Here is a 19,228-nt window from a genome sequence, read left to right as displayed (position 1 = left end):
GACAAGGGTTTGGCCTATAGGACGATCAATGCTATCCGGTCGGCGATTTCTGCGGGCCATGATAACATCGATGGCCATCCGGTAGGGGAACACCCTTTCGTGTGCCGACTTCTGCGAGCTGTTCGCCTCGCACTGCCGCCAGAACCCAGGTACTCCGTCCTTTGGGACGTCAATTTGGTTCTGAATTTGTTCCTGTCGTGGCCAGCCAATTCTTATCTGTCTCTTAAAGAGCTCTCGGCGAAGTTAGCCATGTTGTTATGTCTGGTTTCTGGTAGGCGCGTCTCGGACGTGCGCGCGCTGGATGTCTCTGCACGCATTTTTTCCCCGGATGGGGTTACTTTTACGGTGGGCCGACGTACTAAGACGTCGTCGCGTTCCATTTCTTATCCAGCCTTTACTGACACTCCTAAGTTGTGTGTCGTGCAATGCCTCAAAGCATATGAGGACCCGACCTTGGATCTGCGCCCTCCGGGCGAGCGTCAGTTGTTGATTGCCCTGCGGAAGCCACACAAAGCTGTCTCCTCCCCCACTATTGCTCGGTGGGTGCGATGGGTCATGCAAGAAGCGGGCATCAATACTTCTCTCTTTGGAGCACACTCCGCCAGGGGGGCCATGGCCTCTAAGGCATTCTCAGTGGGTGCTCGTCTGGAGGACCTAATGCGAGCTGCGGATTGGTCCTCGGATTCCACCTTCAAGAGGTTTTATTTTAAGCCGGTGGTGGATTTGGCTCAGTTGGTGGTAAGTAAGCTTTAAACTAGCATAATCTGAAGCCTCCGGTCCTGACATAGAATCGAAATTTGCCTAGCTTACGTAACGGTAAGTTTCAATTCTATTAAGGACACGGAGGCGAGGATTATCCCACCCGGACTACGGTGGTGTCTCTACCCACCCGTATGGCAGTAAGTAAAGCGTTTTCCTTTACATTGTCAGTGCTGTGTTGTTCACTGAATGCTCCTCGCCTTGTTGTCGCATTTCCTGGGCCACCTCGCTGATGCTGTTCCTTTTTTGGCAGGCAACGACGGTGCTAAACAGGACCAATGAGGCTCCAGCGTGATCTGCGCGAAGAAAGAGGAGGAAGATGAGGAGAGGTCCGGTTATATAGTGATGATGGACAGAGTAATAGGACTATGGACTATGGTTACGCAAAGAGACTCTTGGGAGTTGTTGTTGATTTTTTGTTGAACATTACGTCGATGCTTTATGTTTAAAGCATTTTTTGTTCTTATTATATCTTTTCCTAAGCTGCTGTGGAGTCTTTATGTTAATAAAGCGAAGGAAGATATAGCATAATCCTCGCCTCCGTGTCCTTAATAGAATTGAAACTTACCGTTACGTAAGCTAGGCAAATTTCGATTGTGGGGCCTGTTGGAAAGGATTGGTCAGCAACTATCACGGCTGGAGTTAACCCTGCTTCCTACATGGGAAAGACCGAGGTGTCTGCCACGTTTGGATAACTTCAAATTCTAGAGAATCTAGTTCCAGTTTGATCACTGGTCGTTCTTATTGGCTTCTGATACCCGTAATCGATGGAAAAGGGATAGAAGGAGACATTGTGCATGCAGTCTTAAAAAGGCTAGTTGGGTCTAGGCAGAAGTGTTCATGACTGAGTTCAACTTTCTTGTATTTGCCTCATTACAGGATATATTCTAAGGTGGTCCAAATTACGCTCTAAATTGGGATGAAGAGAAGTCTCGCAGTAAATACCACGACCTAAAGTTACATCTTTAAAGCAACAGAACTCAGTAGAATGATAGTGCAAAGGACTGGAAAAAACAAGAAATATATTTTGACAAATCCATATTTTGTGATACTTGCTGTCATGCAAATCAGTTAACAGGTTAATAAAATCCACCATGATTGTAAAAGAATGTGAAATCTGAGAAACTAGGATATTAATTTAAACTATCCTAGATTAATAAACAATATTTCTTGTCTTTCAAGGAAATTTAAGCCCGTTGTTTCTAGTGATAAACAAAAACATAAAGTCAACATCATTAAAGTGCAAACCCTGCACACAGGTAGGATAGTTTGCTGAGTAATTCAGAACAGTAGGCTGGCTGTTGTTTCTTAATCTGTGCAAACACCACTGACAAAGTACTCATGAACTAAGACAAGGGAGTCTTGAAAAAATCCAAACTTTTTACTATTTAATGTATTTATTGAAAAAAGACTTCATAGGGGGGCGTGGCTTGGATGGCAAGGAGGCAGCAGACCTAAGTCCGGAGCTCCCGACCCCCAAGTCAAACGAACGGCGAGCAGGAAAGGAAAAAACGCTAGAAACGAGACAACTGACACACGGAGAGGTGCATGAACATAAGGGGCACCCGCCAGAAGTCTTCAAGTCCGGCTACATCCACTGAAGGGGCTGAGAGATGAGAAATGATATCGGGCTGAAAAAGGAAGGCGTAAGCGCAAGATGGCGTATAGATTCTAGAGAGAGCGAAACCCGAGATGCAAGACCACCAACGCCACCAAGTAAGAGCGCCCGAAGGTCGATAACGCGAAAGCCCGAGGCCCTAAGCAAGAAAACCCCCCGCCGGCGATACTCCAGATGCGATGTATTGAGGGATTCTAATTCCGAGACGAAGAAGAAAACACACGGAAGGCAGCCATCTTGGGAGAGGAGCAGAAGCCAGGGGCGGCCATCTTGGGAAAGCAAGACAAAGGCGGGCTCTTTCACGACCGAGCGAAGCATCGATCCGCTCAACACCCGCCAGAAGCCTCCAAGCCCGGCAACAGCTACAGAAGATGCTGTGAGGGGAGGCAGAACTACGGGTCGATAAAGGAGGCGGAAGCGCAAGAGGTCCTAGAGAGAGCAGAACCCTGAGACGCAAACCATCACCGCCACCCAAGTAAGAGCGCCCTAAACAAGAAAACCCCCCGCCAGCGATAGACAAGCCGCTGATGTATAGGAGGAATCCAACTCCAATCTAACTCTAGACGAACAAACAAACACACTGCATCCATCTTGGGAAAGGCGCAGAAGCAGGGGGGCAGCCATCTTAGGGAAGCAAGGCACGGCAGCGACGGACCTCCATGAGCAGAGAAAGCGCAGCGCAAAAACCCGCTCAGTGCGAAACAGCTGGTCAAAAAGCCGGCCCACACCCAGGGCAGCTCCGAACATACCCCTGAAGCGAGTGAAGCGGAGAACTGGGCTCAAAACGCATTCCCCTGCGAGACGGCGGCCATCTTAAACAGTGTACAGCAGCAAGCAGGCAGTAGCTGAGACAACAACAAGGCACGACGTAAGGCACAAACATATATCGCCAACCAGACGCAGGCCAAGGGGGAAAAACCAACCAGAAAGGTGCCAAGGGCAAAGCGCAGTCACGCCGTCAGCCGACCCACTCGAGGCAAGGTAGAAGAAACTCCGGGGGCCCACTAACCACATAATCACAAGCTAAAAGCAAGGCCGTACTCCCCGGCAAGCAGAGCAACGCGCTCAAGGGCAGCTATCTCGTTGACAGCCCTAACAGAAGCAACAGAAGCGGCAAGAAGTAAAGACCGGAAAGAGTGCAGAGAGGGCAAGACGCCAATGGGGAAGAATACAAGAGGGGGAGCGACCGCAAAAGGAGGATACGAAGCACAACACCAAGACGAGTAGAGGCGAGATACCGCAAGAGGCTGGCGGAGTCTAGGACCAAAACTAGAGTGGTAAGGTGGCCGCCCAGGTTCAGGGACAGCACCCTGACAGCAACAAACATCCTGAGCAACAAAGAAGAAAATGGGCCAAAAAGGGACGCCGCAAAGCAACAACTAACAGAAGGGAGACCCCAGACGCACCAGGTTAGAAGAGGTTTCGACGCCATGGCGGGGAGAGATGGGAAACAAGTCACAAATGACCAAAAAAAGAGCAAGAACGATACCCCTGCTTCGCCGGCAAAGGAGCATGGCGGCCACGGCAACGAAACTATAACACTCGACACACTACTGAGGAAGATAACGGAAGGAAACGATCTAACAAAGGCCACAAAAAAGACAGTGGACAACATCCAGATGGAACTGATAGCAATCAGAGCTGAGCACAGCAAGGCCAACGGCAGAATTGACGAAGCAGAGAAAAGAATAAGCCAGCTGGAAGACCGCGCTAATGTGACACACAAGGACCTGGGCTTGGTGATAAAGAGAACCACAACATTACAGAGAACCATGGCGGAGCAAGATGACAGAAGCCGCAAAGGAAATATAAGACTCTTGGGAGTGCCCGAAGAGGACACACCAGGGGCATGCGCCCTAATGCTGGAAACCATAATCCCCAAACTTACCGGTCTCAGTTTTGACAGGCCTCTCGAAATCGTCAGAGCCTACCGCATACCAGCGAAGAAACAAGCGAACAGTAACACTCCCAGACCAATAATATGCAAGCCGTTAAGAGATAATCACACAGACGCAATCTTCACTGTGGCCAGGAAAGGCCGCCCAATGTTGATAAACGGGAAGAAGGTAACAATCACCCAAGACTTCTCCAGGCTCACAGTGGAAGTGAGGAAAGGCTTCCTAGCCCTGAGAGAGCAACTGCGCAAAAAAAACATTACCTTCACTTTTGCAGGCCCTTCCAAAATGAGAATAACGGACAGGCATGGAAGTAGAGTCTTCGATGACCCCAACGACCTACACAGATACCTACAAGGCCCAGTTCCAGAGGAAATGGAGCTACAAAGCCCAGGAGCAAAGCGAAGAGCATCCTCAGACGGAGCTGACGGAGAGGAGGAATGATGAAGGCGTGGAACCTACACTAATGGAACTCGAACTCAAACAAACTTATCTACCTCAGACAAACGCACACACAATCAACCGCATCTACCTCAACGGCGCCGCCGACAACTACGGTAAGGAATGAGAGAGGGAAACTACAACAGCCGTATCCTTTTTTATTTCATTGCACTTCCCTTTCCCTCCTCTCTAGGCGGAATTGCGTATGTACCAACTCATCAATACAGACTATGCAAGAACTCAAAAAAGCCCAAGAGACAAAGACTTGGGGGGGAGGAAGTGTGAGGACCCTTGCTGTCGCACACCCGATTCTCTACAGGCGGGGGGAGGGGGCGGACAGGGGGGGAGGGCGGGACAGGTGGACAGGACGGCAGATGAGACAGTAGGCATTTGTGTAACTAGAATTTCCCTTTCTCTTTCTTGCTATATCTTTTCCTCACCTATCATCCCACACTGTACATTCCAATCCTCGGGGGCGCCACAAGGTGCGCCACGGAAAATGGACATACAAGCTAGCACTAAAACATAAGGAAAACAAAGACACCAGCGATAGCACTACACCACCATGAACGACTCAACAATGGCTAGCCTAACCACGAACCTAAAGGTGGTGTCCATGAACGTTAAAGGCCTGAACCATCCGATCAAACACAGGAAAATACTAGAGCACCTGGCCAAACTAAAAGGCGACATATACACGTTGCAAGAGACTAAACTATCAGAGGAAGAAGCCAAGCTACTCAAAGCAAAGTGGATAGGGGACGTACTCTGCTCGCCTGCGAAAGAGAAGAAACGTGGAGTAATAACCATTCTGAGCAAGAGGGCCAACCTAACCATACAAACGACAAACGCAGATGAAGACGGACGTATACTAATAACAAGCGCCCAGAAAGGAAACAACCGAATACATGTAGCCAACATCTACGGACCAAACTCTGAAGATAAAAAGTTCTGGCAGGAAGTGGACAGCAAACTATCCAACATACCGCAGGAAGACCTTCTGCTAGTAGCAGGAGACATGAACAAGACAATGGATCAAGCCACAGACAGGCATCCAAACAGACAAAGCCATGACTCCCACAACAACAACACCCTGAAAGACCTGTGCATCAAACAACATCTAGCGGACCCGAGGAGGCTACAACACCCAACGGCGCGCGAGTACACTTTCAACTCGCACCCACACAATTCCTACAGTAGGATTGACTACATACTGATGTCCAACACCCACACGCACCTAATAGAGGAAACGGAGATAGCTCCAATAACCATCTCAGACCATGCGCACCTATCACTCGCTCTGAGCGGCAAACACAACGAAACCCCAACGAGAAGATGGAGACTATCCTGCAGAACAGAGAAAACGTGAAAGAAATCGAGGAAGCACTAAAAGACTACCTCAAACACAATGACAATGGCGAAGTAGGGAAGAGCACCATTTGGGACGCCCTCAAAGCGACCCTAAGAGGTAAAATGATCAACATCAAATCAAGGATGAACAGAAGTAGGAACAAAAAAATCTCCGAAATAGAGGAGGAGATAAAAGCACTGGAGAGAGGTCATTGCGCAAACATAACGGACAAGAACACACTCACCACGCTCACAAAGAAGAAATACGAGCTGAACAAGATTTTGAGCGAAAGAGCAGGCTCATGGCTGACAAAATTCAAATCTGTGAACTTGTGCGCAGCCAATAAAGCTGGGAAACAGCTGGCATCCTACCTAAAAGCAAAACAAAGGCAACACACAATCGCAGCGATAACAGACCAAACTAACAAGTCCCAAACAACAAACAAAGGAATACTAGAAGTTTTCAGACATTTCTACCAAGAACTATACTCCGAAGATAAGAACCTGAGCAGAGACGGAGGACTCACTCTTCTCAATGACACCAATCTGCCAGAACTCAAAGAGGATGAGAGGGATTCGCTGGAAGCTGACATAACAGAAGAGGAAATCGAAGCAGCAATCAGCCAGCTAAAACAGAACAAAGCGCCAGGACCAGATGGATACACCACCATGTTCTATAAAACCTTCGGCCACCAAATAAAAACGCTACTAGCAGAAACATATTCGGCCTGCATACAGAACGGCAAGATGACGGAGTCCATGAGCGAAGCTAACATCACAATAATCCCCAAGGAGGGGAAAGACCCACAACACCCGCAGAACTACAGACCCATCTCGCTAATAAATGTCGACTGTAAAATCTACGCAAAGATACTGGCCAATAGACTAAACAAAGTCCTACCAGACATCATCCACAGCTCACAGGTGGGGTACATCAAAAGCAGGCTATCGCAAGATAACACAAGGCTATTATGCCATCTAATCAACCACACAACACAGAGCAGCGAACAGGCAGTCATGATAGCGCTAGACGCAGAGAAAGCCTTCGATAGAGTTTCGTGGCCGTTCCTAAGGAACTGCATGAAAAGATTCGGCATGGGGGAGAAATACATAGCCATGGTGATGGCCCTCTACAACGGACAAAAAGCTAAAATAGTGGTGAACGGCAGTACATCCGAAACGCTTACACTAGGAAGAGGTACCAGGCAAGGATGCCCCCTCTCACTGGGCCTCTTCCTGCTGGCACTAGAACCCCTAATAGCCAGAATTAGAGACAATACGGAAATAACGGGCGTTAAGGTCAAAGAGAAGACAGTAAAACTTGCTGCATATGCGGATGACATCCTCATTACAACCACAAACCCACCTACGTCAATAACAGCACTCATGGACACAATAGGAGAATACGTGGAAGCCTCAGGGTATAAACTCAACAAAGACAAATCGGAGTGTAAACCAATGAACGTCCACACCACAAGAGAAGTCCTCGGGGACTCTGGCCTGGCATGGCAGACAAAACCACTCAAATACCTAGGACTGCAATTTGGGAGAGACCCAACATCCACGCTACAACACAACGAGGACTTAACGCTGAAAAAAATAAAAGAAAGACTAGAACTATGGTCTCCAAAATACATAAGCTGGTGGGGAAGGATAGAAACGATTAAGATGATGATAACGCCGGCAATCAACTACATGGTAAGCATGCTGCCACTCCCGATGACAGAAGCCTTCCACAAGAAACTAGACAAACTAATCAACATCTTCCTATGGAAAAACAAAAAACCCAAAATCAGCCTACATAAACTTAGACTAACCAAAGACCTTGGAGGCATCAACCTTGCGAACTTCACAACCTACCAAACAGCCTGCCTGGCAAGGCAAGGGATCGCCTGGCTAGACGACACCCAAACCTATAAACCAGTCTGGCTAGAGGTGGAGAAAGACATCCTGGGAGGCCTCAACCCAATAGCTCTTCTAACAGCAAACAGACACCCCCAAAGAGCCAACCCAATACTGAAACACACCAGGGAAGCTCTGATGAAAATAGACAGACGCATGATGCGAAAATTGAAAGGCACAGCATGGGAATCTATCTGGTTCAACACAAAAGTAACTAACCAAGGGGCAACAATGCACAATGACACATGGATCGAGAAAGGAATCAGCCTTCCCAAACAGATGGAAACTAAGCAGAAGACGCTGACCTTTCAAAACCTGCAGCAACTACACGGTCTCTCAAACCAAGAACTCTACAACTTCCTCAAGATCAAGACAGCCATAACCAAAGCAAACCTACACAGAGAAGAACCAAGCATCATCAAATATATGCAAACCCTCAACTCAGCAGGCCACCAAACTGCAAAGATCTATAAGCTCCTGAGCTCCTCCACGCTGTTGCAGAACAAGAAAATAACCAACACATGGGAAACACTCCTAGGCAGGCAGCTAAATGAAAAAGAACGGGCAAAAATGTGGGGCTCAGCAACAACAAACAAAGTCACCCCACAACTAGCACAAACTAAATTCTGGCTCCTCCACAGGGCCTACTGGACCCCATCCAGGCTCCACAAGGTCGGCATTGCAGATTCGGGCAACTGCTGGAACTGCCAAAAGGAGGAAGGCACCCTCGAGCACCTTATCTTCAAATGCGTGAAAGTCAAGAAGTTCTGGACACAGATCAATACATTCCTAAACGACATGCTCAAAGCAGACCTAACAATCAGCTTTGTAAGCCTAGCAACAGAACTCATGACCGCAAGCCTAAACAGCAGAAAAGAGAGAGACCTACTAGACCTGCTCCTCACTGCGGCCCTAAAAATAATCCTTACGAACTGGAAGAACACTGCCAAAGCAAATTTTAAAACATGGATTAATTGGGTCACCTTCCTAAGAGGAGCAGACAACTTTACAGGTAAATTCTCAAAGGAGCACAACCCAAAAGTACGCATGTGGGATCCACTCGACGAGCAGCTGAAGAAAGCCCAGTAACTAAAAATACCAAGAGATTTGTGACAATCCCCCCCCCCTTCTCTTCTTCTCTCTTTTCTTCTTCCCTCTCCCCCCTCTCACTTGGGGGAAAACCAAAGATAAGCGCGTATTCACAATTGGACTGTATACAAGAACTACCAAATGTATATTCCACTTATATTTTTTATCAATAAAAAATTTATTAAATAAAAAAAAAAAAAGACTTCATAAAGAGACCAGGGCTCAACAGTCTGGGTGCCTAAAATACATGCTGTTCAATGATCCCTAAACTGACAGAGGAGCAGAGATAAATATTGGAAGTTCTTCACTTGATGTAGGTGAAAAGGGTTGTGTAATGTACATATATTATGGTACACGTGTACAATGGTGTCGTTTAATGGAGCCGGTTGTATTTGCAGAGCTGCATTGTGCTTTTATAGCTTGTACAAACACAGCGATCCATTTTCATCAGGCAGGGGCTGAGCTCTAAAACCGAAACAGAGATGCTTTTAGCTACTTTTCAAAAAACACAAATGGACTTTCATAACTTTAATGTTCAGCAGAGTATGTTCAACGGGCAGTGTGGGTGCTTGTGATGAGAAAACCTGACCTACCCGGACTGTCTTGCCGAACAGAGCCAGAACCTCTTGAACTTTGTGATACAAAATGAGTAAATAGACCATAAAGCACTGTAGGTTTACTTTACTGCTGTACTTTACCGGATCCATGCAATGGGATTGATTGCTGTCTAGTAGACAGGATGTGGCCTATTCTGAAACCTTCTTCTGCTGAGATGATCCTGTTCTTCTGACAGAGTTTTGCAAGTTTTCACCCTCGCTGCAGTTTCCTTGTATTGGAGAAGACTTAGGGAGCTTTGGAAACTACAAAATTGCTAAAGGTATCTCTATGACGCAGTGCATCAGACAGGCCTGGATACAGTGTGGAGAGTTCTGGAAAGCTTGATACCAGAACACAAGGCTGAGAGTACACAGCATGCTGGTGGGTGAAATGGTAGGACACTGCAGGAGTAATAATGTAAATACAATGTGTATGTAAAGTAGAAGAAATTCCGCTGATGCACACTTCAAGGTTAGGCCTAGGCGTACCATTGGTCACAACGGTAAATTAGCCTTGAGTTTACAACAAATGAGTACAATTGGGCAGTATCAGACAAACACAGCTACAAATTACAACAAGACAACTCCAAAGCAAATGTATTGAACATACACTTTATAATGGATTTCTTCTCGTTTTTCTAGACAACGTTTTCCCATTGGTTGTCTTGCAAATGTAAACATTTGTCCTTACCATTTGAATGCCTCCAAAATATGACATCAAATACCCAGATTCTTGAGGATCCAGTCCAAAAAAATTGATAGAGATGACTGCAAACATAATCATGAACAGGCCTAGAAAAGAATAAAAGTGTTGGAAAAGTTAATAACAAGTAAGGGTTTTGAATTAAGATGTTCTTTAAACATAAGCATTCAAAAGCTTAAACCAACAAGCATTTACAATGCAATAGGTCTCGCAGCATTAAAGTTTGAGTTATTGGCATTTTTGTATTTGTATTTCAGCTTATATAGCGCACAGCTACCCACAAAGGGTTTCCCGGCGCTTGCTTAGGGAACCCGTCCTGGTATTCCCCTGTGGGATACCCCGGCAGGGTATCCACAAGGTGAAAGCCAGGCATCCCACCACGAGGGGCCGTTGTGGAGATTAAGCAAGCTATTGCCCAGAGTCGCAGAGTGTGAACCCATGAGTCGAGAAGGCACCGGAGCGAGAATTATCGAGTCCGCGGAATTTTTGAGCCCAAGACCCGCCGAGGCGGGGAATTGAACCCTGGTCCAGGGCCGATCTCAGCTTCCGGGTCTGCCGCCTCTAACCCCTGAGCCACACTTCTCCACAAAAAATTAGAATGTCTTTCCTTCGTCAGTGCCACACAAAGTGCAACTGAGCTAGGAAATCATTGTGTATGACAATGCGTTGCATACATTTTTTCGAAAACTCTGAATTAGTGTATAAAGATGATTTGCAAACTGTCAGATGTTGCTTAATAATAAGGAGAGTTGGGAATAATTAGGATATGCTATCTTTTGCTATCCTGTGTTTTTTTTTGTTATGCTATGCTGTGTTTTGTTTTGCTATGCTGTGTTTTGTTATGCTATGCTATGTTTTGTGATGCTATGCTGGTGAGGGTGAGTGAGTGAGGGTGAGTGAGGGTGAGTGAGGGTGAGTGAGTTAGGGTGAGTGAGTGAGGGTGAGTGGGTGAGGGTGAGAGAGGGTGTGTGAGGGTGAGAGACGGTGTGTGAGGGTGAGAGAAGGTGTGTGAGGGTGAGAGGGTGTGTGAAGGTGAGAGGGGGTGTGAGGGAAGGTGAGGGGGTGTGAGGGTGTGGGGGGCGAGGGGGTGCGGGGTGTGTGAGGGTGAGGGGGGGTGGGCGTGTGAGGGTTTAAGGGCGAGGGTGTAAGGGTGAGTGAGGGTGTGTGAGTTCGAGAGGGAGTGAGGGTGTGTGAAGGTGAGGGTGTTTGAGGGTGAGGGTGTGTGAGGGTGACGGGGTGTGAGGGTGACGGGGTGTGAGGGTGATGTGGTGTGAGGGAAAGGGGGTTTGAGAGTAAGGAGGTGTGAGGCAGGGTGAGGGTGTGTGAGTGTTGGAGGTATGTGAGCGTGAGGGTGTGTGAGGGTGTAGCAGGGATAGCATTGCATGTGACTTACTGGCAGCTCTCTTGTGAGGTGTACAAAGACAGAAGGTAAAGAGTAATACACAGGAGCTGATTAATTGCACACACATCTCAGGAACTTTGACTCCCTCCCTCCGCAATTTTGCAGAACATAAAGTAGTCCATTTGTATGCGAAATTCGAACTATCGATGCTTTTGTACAGCGGGCCCTGTCTGGGACAGCCCTGCTCTGTTGCTATGGCTGCAGTGTGCTGCCAGGGGTGTTGGAGAGCTATTTGCTGCTAAGGTCGCTCCTTCCTCAGCATGGTTGCTGAGCCAATTCTTTCAGTTATGATGCACCTTCATAGCTGAAAGCCCAGTAATTACTCTTGCTTTAATCCTTCAGTGTTTCCTCTAAAAAAACAAGTAAGTGTTGCAGGACAGACTGGAGGCCTTGGAAGCTTAGTCCTGGACGTGATAGAAAATTGTGGGCGAACAGTGTCATCGCCTGCGTGAAGGGGCCGGTTATAAAGGGAAACTCCTGCCTGCCTGGTCTAAACTTGGGCTGCGCTGAATGTGTGGCACTCACGCTGCGAGAGTTGTTTCTGCAGCTGTAATGGGAAATCATTAAATGACCTCTCGGATCACATGCCCCAAACGGAACCCGCTGCCCCCTCTGGAGAGGAGGACCCTTCCTGGCGCCAGTGCTGTACGGGTAAGTGTGCAGCTACCCCTTGGTTGGACTAGTGCACTGCCCCTGGTGTTCATGCCCACATCCCGGAGGTACCACAGCACAACAGCTGGATGGGCTCGTTTGAGCAGGACTGCGTCAGGCAGCACGTTGTGGAGTGGGAGGCGCTGGCTGCTCGAGGAAGCCGAGTGTCCCAGTGCACTACCACTGATGTGTATTACCACCTCCCGGAGGCGCCACAGCACCAGAGCTGGTCCTTGCCTGGGCACAGGGGGCCAGTGTCGGAAGCATTGCCTCGTGCAGCACGGTTTGCACAGAGACACGTTGGTTGTCAGGGCAGGACTGCAGTCCATGTGCCTCCATGTGAGCAGAAACCGAAGTGCACTCACTAGGGCTGTACGAGATAGGACCTGGATGCAGCAGGAGGACAGAGCAGTCCGCACTGCACGCGCTGTGTTTGTCAGAAAAAAAGAAAGAGTTGGATGAAACACAGGTACAATGCGCTACGGCCCTGGCACTGCGCTGTCTCGGAGACTTCGCGCACTGGCGCTGCCTCTGTACCCTCATGCAGTGGGGTTATCTCATCACCATTATGCTCTGTGCCTTATGTACGGAGACTGGCCTCGGTGCCCTCCAGCACTAACTAGCTCTGGCCACATACTCCGATGCATCCTCGGTGCCCGTGTGCCTGCGTGCCTGCGCTGCCTGGGAGCCCTCATACACTGAGTCTGCCCCGGTGCCCCCGTGAACTTGCCCTTGTGCCCTAGCGTTGCCTCAAAACATATACTATGTTGCCTTGGTGCCCCCAAATACTTCTGAAGCCTCGGTTCTCACGCGCACCATTGTCTCCTCAGTGCCCTTGTGCACCGGGCATTCCTAGGTGGCCGCATTGCCCTCACACCCCGGCTTCTAGATTACCGCAGGCACAGCACCCCGGCCGCAGCTCGCATTACTGTCTCTAAGCCGATTAATGCACAGACGTGTAAGACGCGTATTGTTATTTACCGCATGCAGAGCCGGCGACTCTTAATGCTGGGTTGCAGTGTGTCTGGCCTTTGCTTTCTTTCAATACAGCAGCCTTTTCCGCAAACGCAACGTGCCAAAAGCGGTCCCTCAGTCCCAATACTGTCACCAAATGTGACGCATAATCTGCCTTTTCTAACAGCATAATTTAGCCTCTTGGGAGGCGGGAGGCGCTGTTAACAAGGGAGCGAGAATAGAAAAGATGCTTGGGCAGCCGACAGAGTAGGCTCATGGACCGGGGGTATTGAGGGCATGCAGGGAGGTGGGCAGCGCGCAGGCACAAGATGGGATAGGCCAGTGGGACGAGTGGGAAGGTAGTCAGTCCTCCGCTCTTGAAGTGACTGGTGGTCGGGTAGTAACTCGCACGAGAAGAAGGAGACACTGGTGTCCCTGGAAAGCGGTGCAAGGCCCAGTCTAAATTCCCTCACAGAGCGAGTCAGTGGCTCGAACCCGCACATAAGGAGAGGATGAAGCGAGCAGCTGGTGTCCCTTGTGCACCGTTAGATACCCAGTCTTCATGTCCTCGGCCCTTAGGAGGGATAGTATGTTAGGGAGCAAGGTAGTGCTTTGTGGGAGAGGATGGCGCTGGGGGGCCGGGCCTGATGTGGGGGTCGCACAGGGCGGGCATCCCACAGGGGCAGGAGCCCGTCTGCGAGAATCTCTTGGTAGCACAGCGCAGTTCTGCCCGAGGGAAGGGAGCGGGGCCACGCAGCAGCGCAGTGCTTGCACAAGCATGGGGCTTGGTTGGCCGACAGTGGGGGGGAGGTGGAGTAGGCACGGGGGGGGCGGAGGGGCAGGCACATGTTAACGGAAAGTGCAGCAATAGCTGAGTTGGGTGCCCAAGGGTAAGAAGGAAGGGATCTAATTACAAAGTTGGGGGGAGGGGCGGGGGTGTTGTTAGCCTGATCAGCATCTTGGGATCCTCGGCAGATTTATAAATGTCATCGTAGTACCAGAAAATGGATATGGTCCTGGCGTGCGCTATGGGTGCTGCGGTAAAGAGCATCAATGCTGGAGTCGCATTATGGGTACGAGGTCAAAGGGCCCTTGGTTCGGCAGCCGAAGAAAAGGCCGCAAGGAGTCTAATTACAAAGGAAGGGGGCGGGGGGGAGGGGGGGGGGGGGGGGTGTTTCTCAGCCGGACGTTCATGGCGCTGCCTGCACGACCCGCTGCCAGCTCTGGGGGTTTTGAGCCGTAGTGAAGGCTGGGACTCGGGCTCGGCGAGGACAGTGAGTGCACCCTTTGCCCGGGCCCCAGAGTGCCCCGCCGCTTCGGAGTGATATGCGGAGGGCCCTCGGGGCGTGGGCATTAGGGGCAACTGAGCACCTGGGGGTGGCAGAGACACCTGCGAGCTTAGAGGTGGACAGGGACCCAGCGATGCTCGGGATGGCAGGCATAGCAAGGAGACCCGGGGGGCTGTTGGAGGCTGCCGGGTTGGTGGGTTGCGTAGTGGTGTGGTTTATGTGGCCACTTATTGGTCTGCGGGTGAAAGCATTTGGGTTCCCGAGGGCGGGGAATGCGGGCGAGGGTCGCGGACCAGTTCCCCTAAGGATTGCCTTTTGGGTACACCCGTATGGTGTATAGCTGTAGTTTAAGGCACAAAGTGGGTGGCAATTCTCTCCTGGACTTATCACACGATTGTAGACTGTACTGTTACCTCGGTAGACCGGAGATGCATGCCAGGATTGAGACGCTGTCGGGTAATTGCGGAGCTGCACAATTGTGCTCCACAACTGGCTTCGCCCACGCTCAATAGTTTAAATCTTACGCCTGAGGGCGGCTGGCTCCAGTTTAACACTTCCTCTACACCCACATCTTCCTCGTCTTTGTCGTTCTCGTCCTCTTCTTCCTCCTCATTTTCGTCTGGAGGGGTAGGGGTTGTGATCCTCGTTACCCTAGGGCAGCTTGTGATTGTAGAGGCGGCTGTTGGACGGGGCCGGGTTTGAACTACAGAGATGCTTGAAGATGAGCGAAACTGAAACCTGGTGCGGGGCGGGACTTCCGTCTTCAGAAGCCCCCGCACGCGCACACGGAGTGCCTGGCCAGAGGAGCAGCGGTGACGCGATGCGGTGAGTGGGGTTAGTTGGGGGGGGGGGGGGGTTGGGTCTCTCTGTGTGCGTGTGTGTGTGTGTGGGCGGGGGCGGCGGATTGTCTGTGTGTGCGCTCATGTGTGTGTGGGCTGGGGAAGGTGTGGTGTGTGTCTGTATGTGTGCGCTCATGTGTGTGTCTCTGTGTGCGTGCGTGATCCATGGTGACTGAAGAGCCTGCCGGAATCGGAGCGCGCGACCTGATCCGATTCTGGCAGGCTGCGTGCGTGCGCGTGCCAGTCTGTTGTCCCAAACCTCGTTAGTCCTTGAAAGCCAGAATGATTACAATAGGACTCCACTGCGACAATCGCTTTCGCGATTGCGTCGCAGTGCGAGCCCTAAAAATAACGAAAAATTAATTTATAAAAGATACCAAAAACAGTATGTTTGTAACTGCAACATTAACTCCAATTATTGAGAGTAGGTCTTTGAATAAACATGTATAGCCAAAAAAGTGTTTAAAAAACACAAGCAACAGAAAAAATAGAAAACGGAGAATACATTGTTGCAAACAGATGAAAGGCGCATGGTTTTCTGCACATGGCCATTTCATTTACTCACATAAATGTATTTATCATGAGTAGTTCTGACTGACACTCAGATCTTACTAGCTTTACAGTCCGCCCATTGTTACTCGCCATTTTGACTAGGCCTGGGCGGTAAATTCCATTCCGTTTGCGTAATTTGGGTAATTTTGCGTTCCGCGGAGAACACGGAATTGCAAAAAATTCAGCGATCTGCGGCTTTGCGGAATTTTTTGCTTGTTCTCGCTTTCAAAATGAGTGCTCACGTGATATTTCTCCCCGAGCATGCTAACAGCGTTTGCGAACAGGAAAAAAGCATCGCGAACTGGCGGAACAAGCAATTCTGCATGTTTGCTGAACTATTGCATGCTCGCATTGATTTTTTACCATTTTGCCGAGCTTTGGGTAGCGCGACTACGTAAATTCTGCCCACCCTTAATTTTGACCAACTCGCCACCCGGCACTCTGGCTGTTCCGTGGGTTTGCATATGTGGATGTTAGAGGAGAGACTGGCCTGACCCATATCACCCTCCCTATGGCGTATGGCAAAACCCTTGGGGCGACCACTTGCTCTCCATGTGCACTGCGGCTTCAGCCCCTTTGCTGCTGCTAAATGTGATCCCAGTGGCAATGCCACGTGAACGCCTCAGCTTTTAAGAATGATTAGATTTTGTGTAGGTTGGTGGTTGTTGTCCATCCCTCACATGCTCCATGTAATTAAAGTGTGTGGCATGTAACCTCATCTGGTCTAGCTCTTTCCTTGAGACTTTAACGCAGCGACCACCTCTATCCCACTTCTCTTCCGAGGTGTTATGTGTTTGCTACAGAATATCAGTAAACGCTTTTGTTTTTTTAAATAATGTCTTCAGTACACCTTTTGTTTTTCTATTTCCTTCATTGTCTCTTTCTTCTCCTCTACAGTTAAGACAACTCCGTTTCAGAATGACGGCTTCAGAACGATGAAATGCATTTGAGACCGCGAAGTTAGTGAAACATAATTAGGTGAAATTGAGAAATGAATGGACACAAGAGTGGAAACTTACACATACATGAAGTGGAATATATCAATAAAGCAAGATATGAATATACCACCTGCTGAATCTTTGGTATATTTCCATGGAGAAAGAAAAAACTATTGTGAATCAAGGAAGTACTCATAGAAAACAGAAGCTGTGTCTGCAAAAGGGATGACGGGCAATGAATCTACAGCATTTCACACCACCCTCTATTCTATGACCTCTTTTTCTATCGGGTTTCACAACCTGCTTTTCCTCATTTCTCACTCTTCCCTGCAGGACAGAAACCACATCCACTTCCTCCCGAACCTTAAACACAAGCTCGTAATTCTTGTATTTTCTATGACCTGCGCTGCGCCCGAGGCATTGAGAATCGGGGGCTTTGGCTGCAAGTTGAGAAGGTGACCGTGTAACCCTGTTTTGCTGAAAGGTCTCATTTAGAAGCACCCTTGCCCATCCGTTTCCTCCAAGTGTCAGCATATTTATGTTGTTCAGTGGCCTCCCACTAACCTCCTATCCTCTACACTCACACAGTGTTCCAGTGGCGGCTCCTCCACTAAGGCGGAGGAGCGTCGCCGCACTGCCCAAAAGGAAAAATAAAATGATGATAACAAATTATTATTATTTTATTTTTCCTAATGAGCTCTATGTCTCTCAGGGCGGGGATAGCCAGGGCAGGGATAGGAGTGGATTGCACTCCTTAACCCCATCGCTGCGGATGACAAAGCCAGCTCGTCATGGGCGTTACCTGCGCTACGCGGATGACGAGCTGGCTTTGTCACAAACCGCGCGATTTTCAAATTTCAGCGCACAGCGGGAAAACCCGTAGCGCGCATGCGGTTAAGCTGGCATGTCTGCTGTGCGGGCCCTCTCTGGCCAGGCAAACAGTCCTGAGCACTTTGCATCTTCCCCAACAGGCTTGCTTTACACAGCCTGGTGAGCAACATGCAAAGACTCCCAGTCCCTGTCTGAGCGTCTAACCACGGCGCTCAGACCAATCACAACACTGCACTGCAGCATTGTGATTGGCTATGGGGAGCCTGGGAGCCCGGGTGCTTCCTGTTGCAGGTGAAAACAGTAAGAAAAGGATGGAGGAGAGGCAGCTACCAGCCCGCCCAGGCAAGTTAAAAAAAAAAATCATTTCCTTCCTGTGCTCACCCACCCCAGCCTAACCACTCCCGATCTGTAGCAGCCGCTACTGCGGTGTTCTTCAGCGATCAGCAGTCTTCATTTTCAGTTTCCATAGGACTTCCTGTAGGTATCTCAAGTATAGCCTGATTTAGAAAAGGCGATGATAGGGAAATACCAGTCTGTTACTCTCATCTTAAAAGCCTATCTGAATTATACCTCAATACATTATAGTAATTCATCTGCAGTCTCTGGGGTTTATTGGGGGCTTGGAATAGTCTGACTTGTCACATTTTTAGGAGTGTGAATATTTTATTGTTTTGTTTTGGAAGCGCTGGCAGGGACCATTGGTGGTGCAAGCTGTAGGGCCTTGCTGAAGAGGGCCCTGGCACTTATGTTATTTTTTTACAAATCAAGCACTGGTGCCACTTCCCAATTGTTCTGGGATGCGAGCAGCTCTTCCCTCAGTGGCATCATTTCTCTGTGTCTGGAGCTCTCTTGGTGTCCATGGAAGGCAGGACTGGGTAGAATAATCAGGCAAGAGGTGGAGCAATTTAGTAAACAAACACATGCCTTGATGGCCTGCCTCATCGGCCCTTAAAGTTGAGCCGTCTTCCTGTTTTGTTTGAAATTGTTACTAAACAATCACTGCTACAATGGTAAAGTGTACTTTGACTGTGCAGAATAACAGCTCCATACCATTCTTATGCAAGATAGTGAAAGTATAAATAGCTAATTTATCTTTTTTTAATTTATTGTAATACTAATAACTCCTATTTGTAAAGCAAGAACATATCAGCCACTAAGTTTTCGAGGCGCCGAGGGCCGTCAGGGAAATTAAGTGAGCTACTGCTCAGAGTCACATGATGCGGAGCTGAGCTGCCACTGGCGATCGAACCGTGAGCCCAGCGATCCTGAGTCAGCCACTCTGGCCGCTGCGCCTCCCCTCCTCTACTCCCCCCTGTAGGAAGGGGGAGGCTCTAGTTGGCGCAGTGTAGCACTAGCGACAAGCAGGGACTCTCTCTTCCTCGTCAGGGCTGAGGGTTACCTTCCAGACAACCTCTGCTT

General features: G+C 49.1%; 1 protein-coding gene across 1 annotated transcript in view; it reads right to left on the bottom strand.

Moving 5' to 3' along the window:
• SLC67A1 (solute carrier family 67 member 1) overlaps positions 1 to 19,228 on the bottom strand; it is a 904,035-nt gene that overhangs the window by 268,284 nt on the left and 616,523 nt on the right. Inside the window, exon 8 of the mRNA XM_086957851.1 lies at positions 10,342 to 10,442. Within this exon, the coding sequence (XP_086813977.1) occupies positions 10,342 to 10,442 (101 nt within the window). The remainder of the gene's footprint in view (positions 1 to 10,341; positions 10,443 to 19,228) is intronic.

The sequence above is a fragment of the Lissotriton vulgaris genome, chromosome 2_1 (assembly GCF_964263255.1).
Source record: "Lissotriton vulgaris chromosome 2_1, aLisVul1.2, whole genome shotgun sequence".
NCBI classification, from domain to species: Eukaryota; Metazoa; Chordata; class Amphibia; order Caudata; family Salamandridae; genus Lissotriton; species Lissotriton vulgaris.
This window is presented reverse-complemented; position numbering and strand designations above follow the sequence as displayed.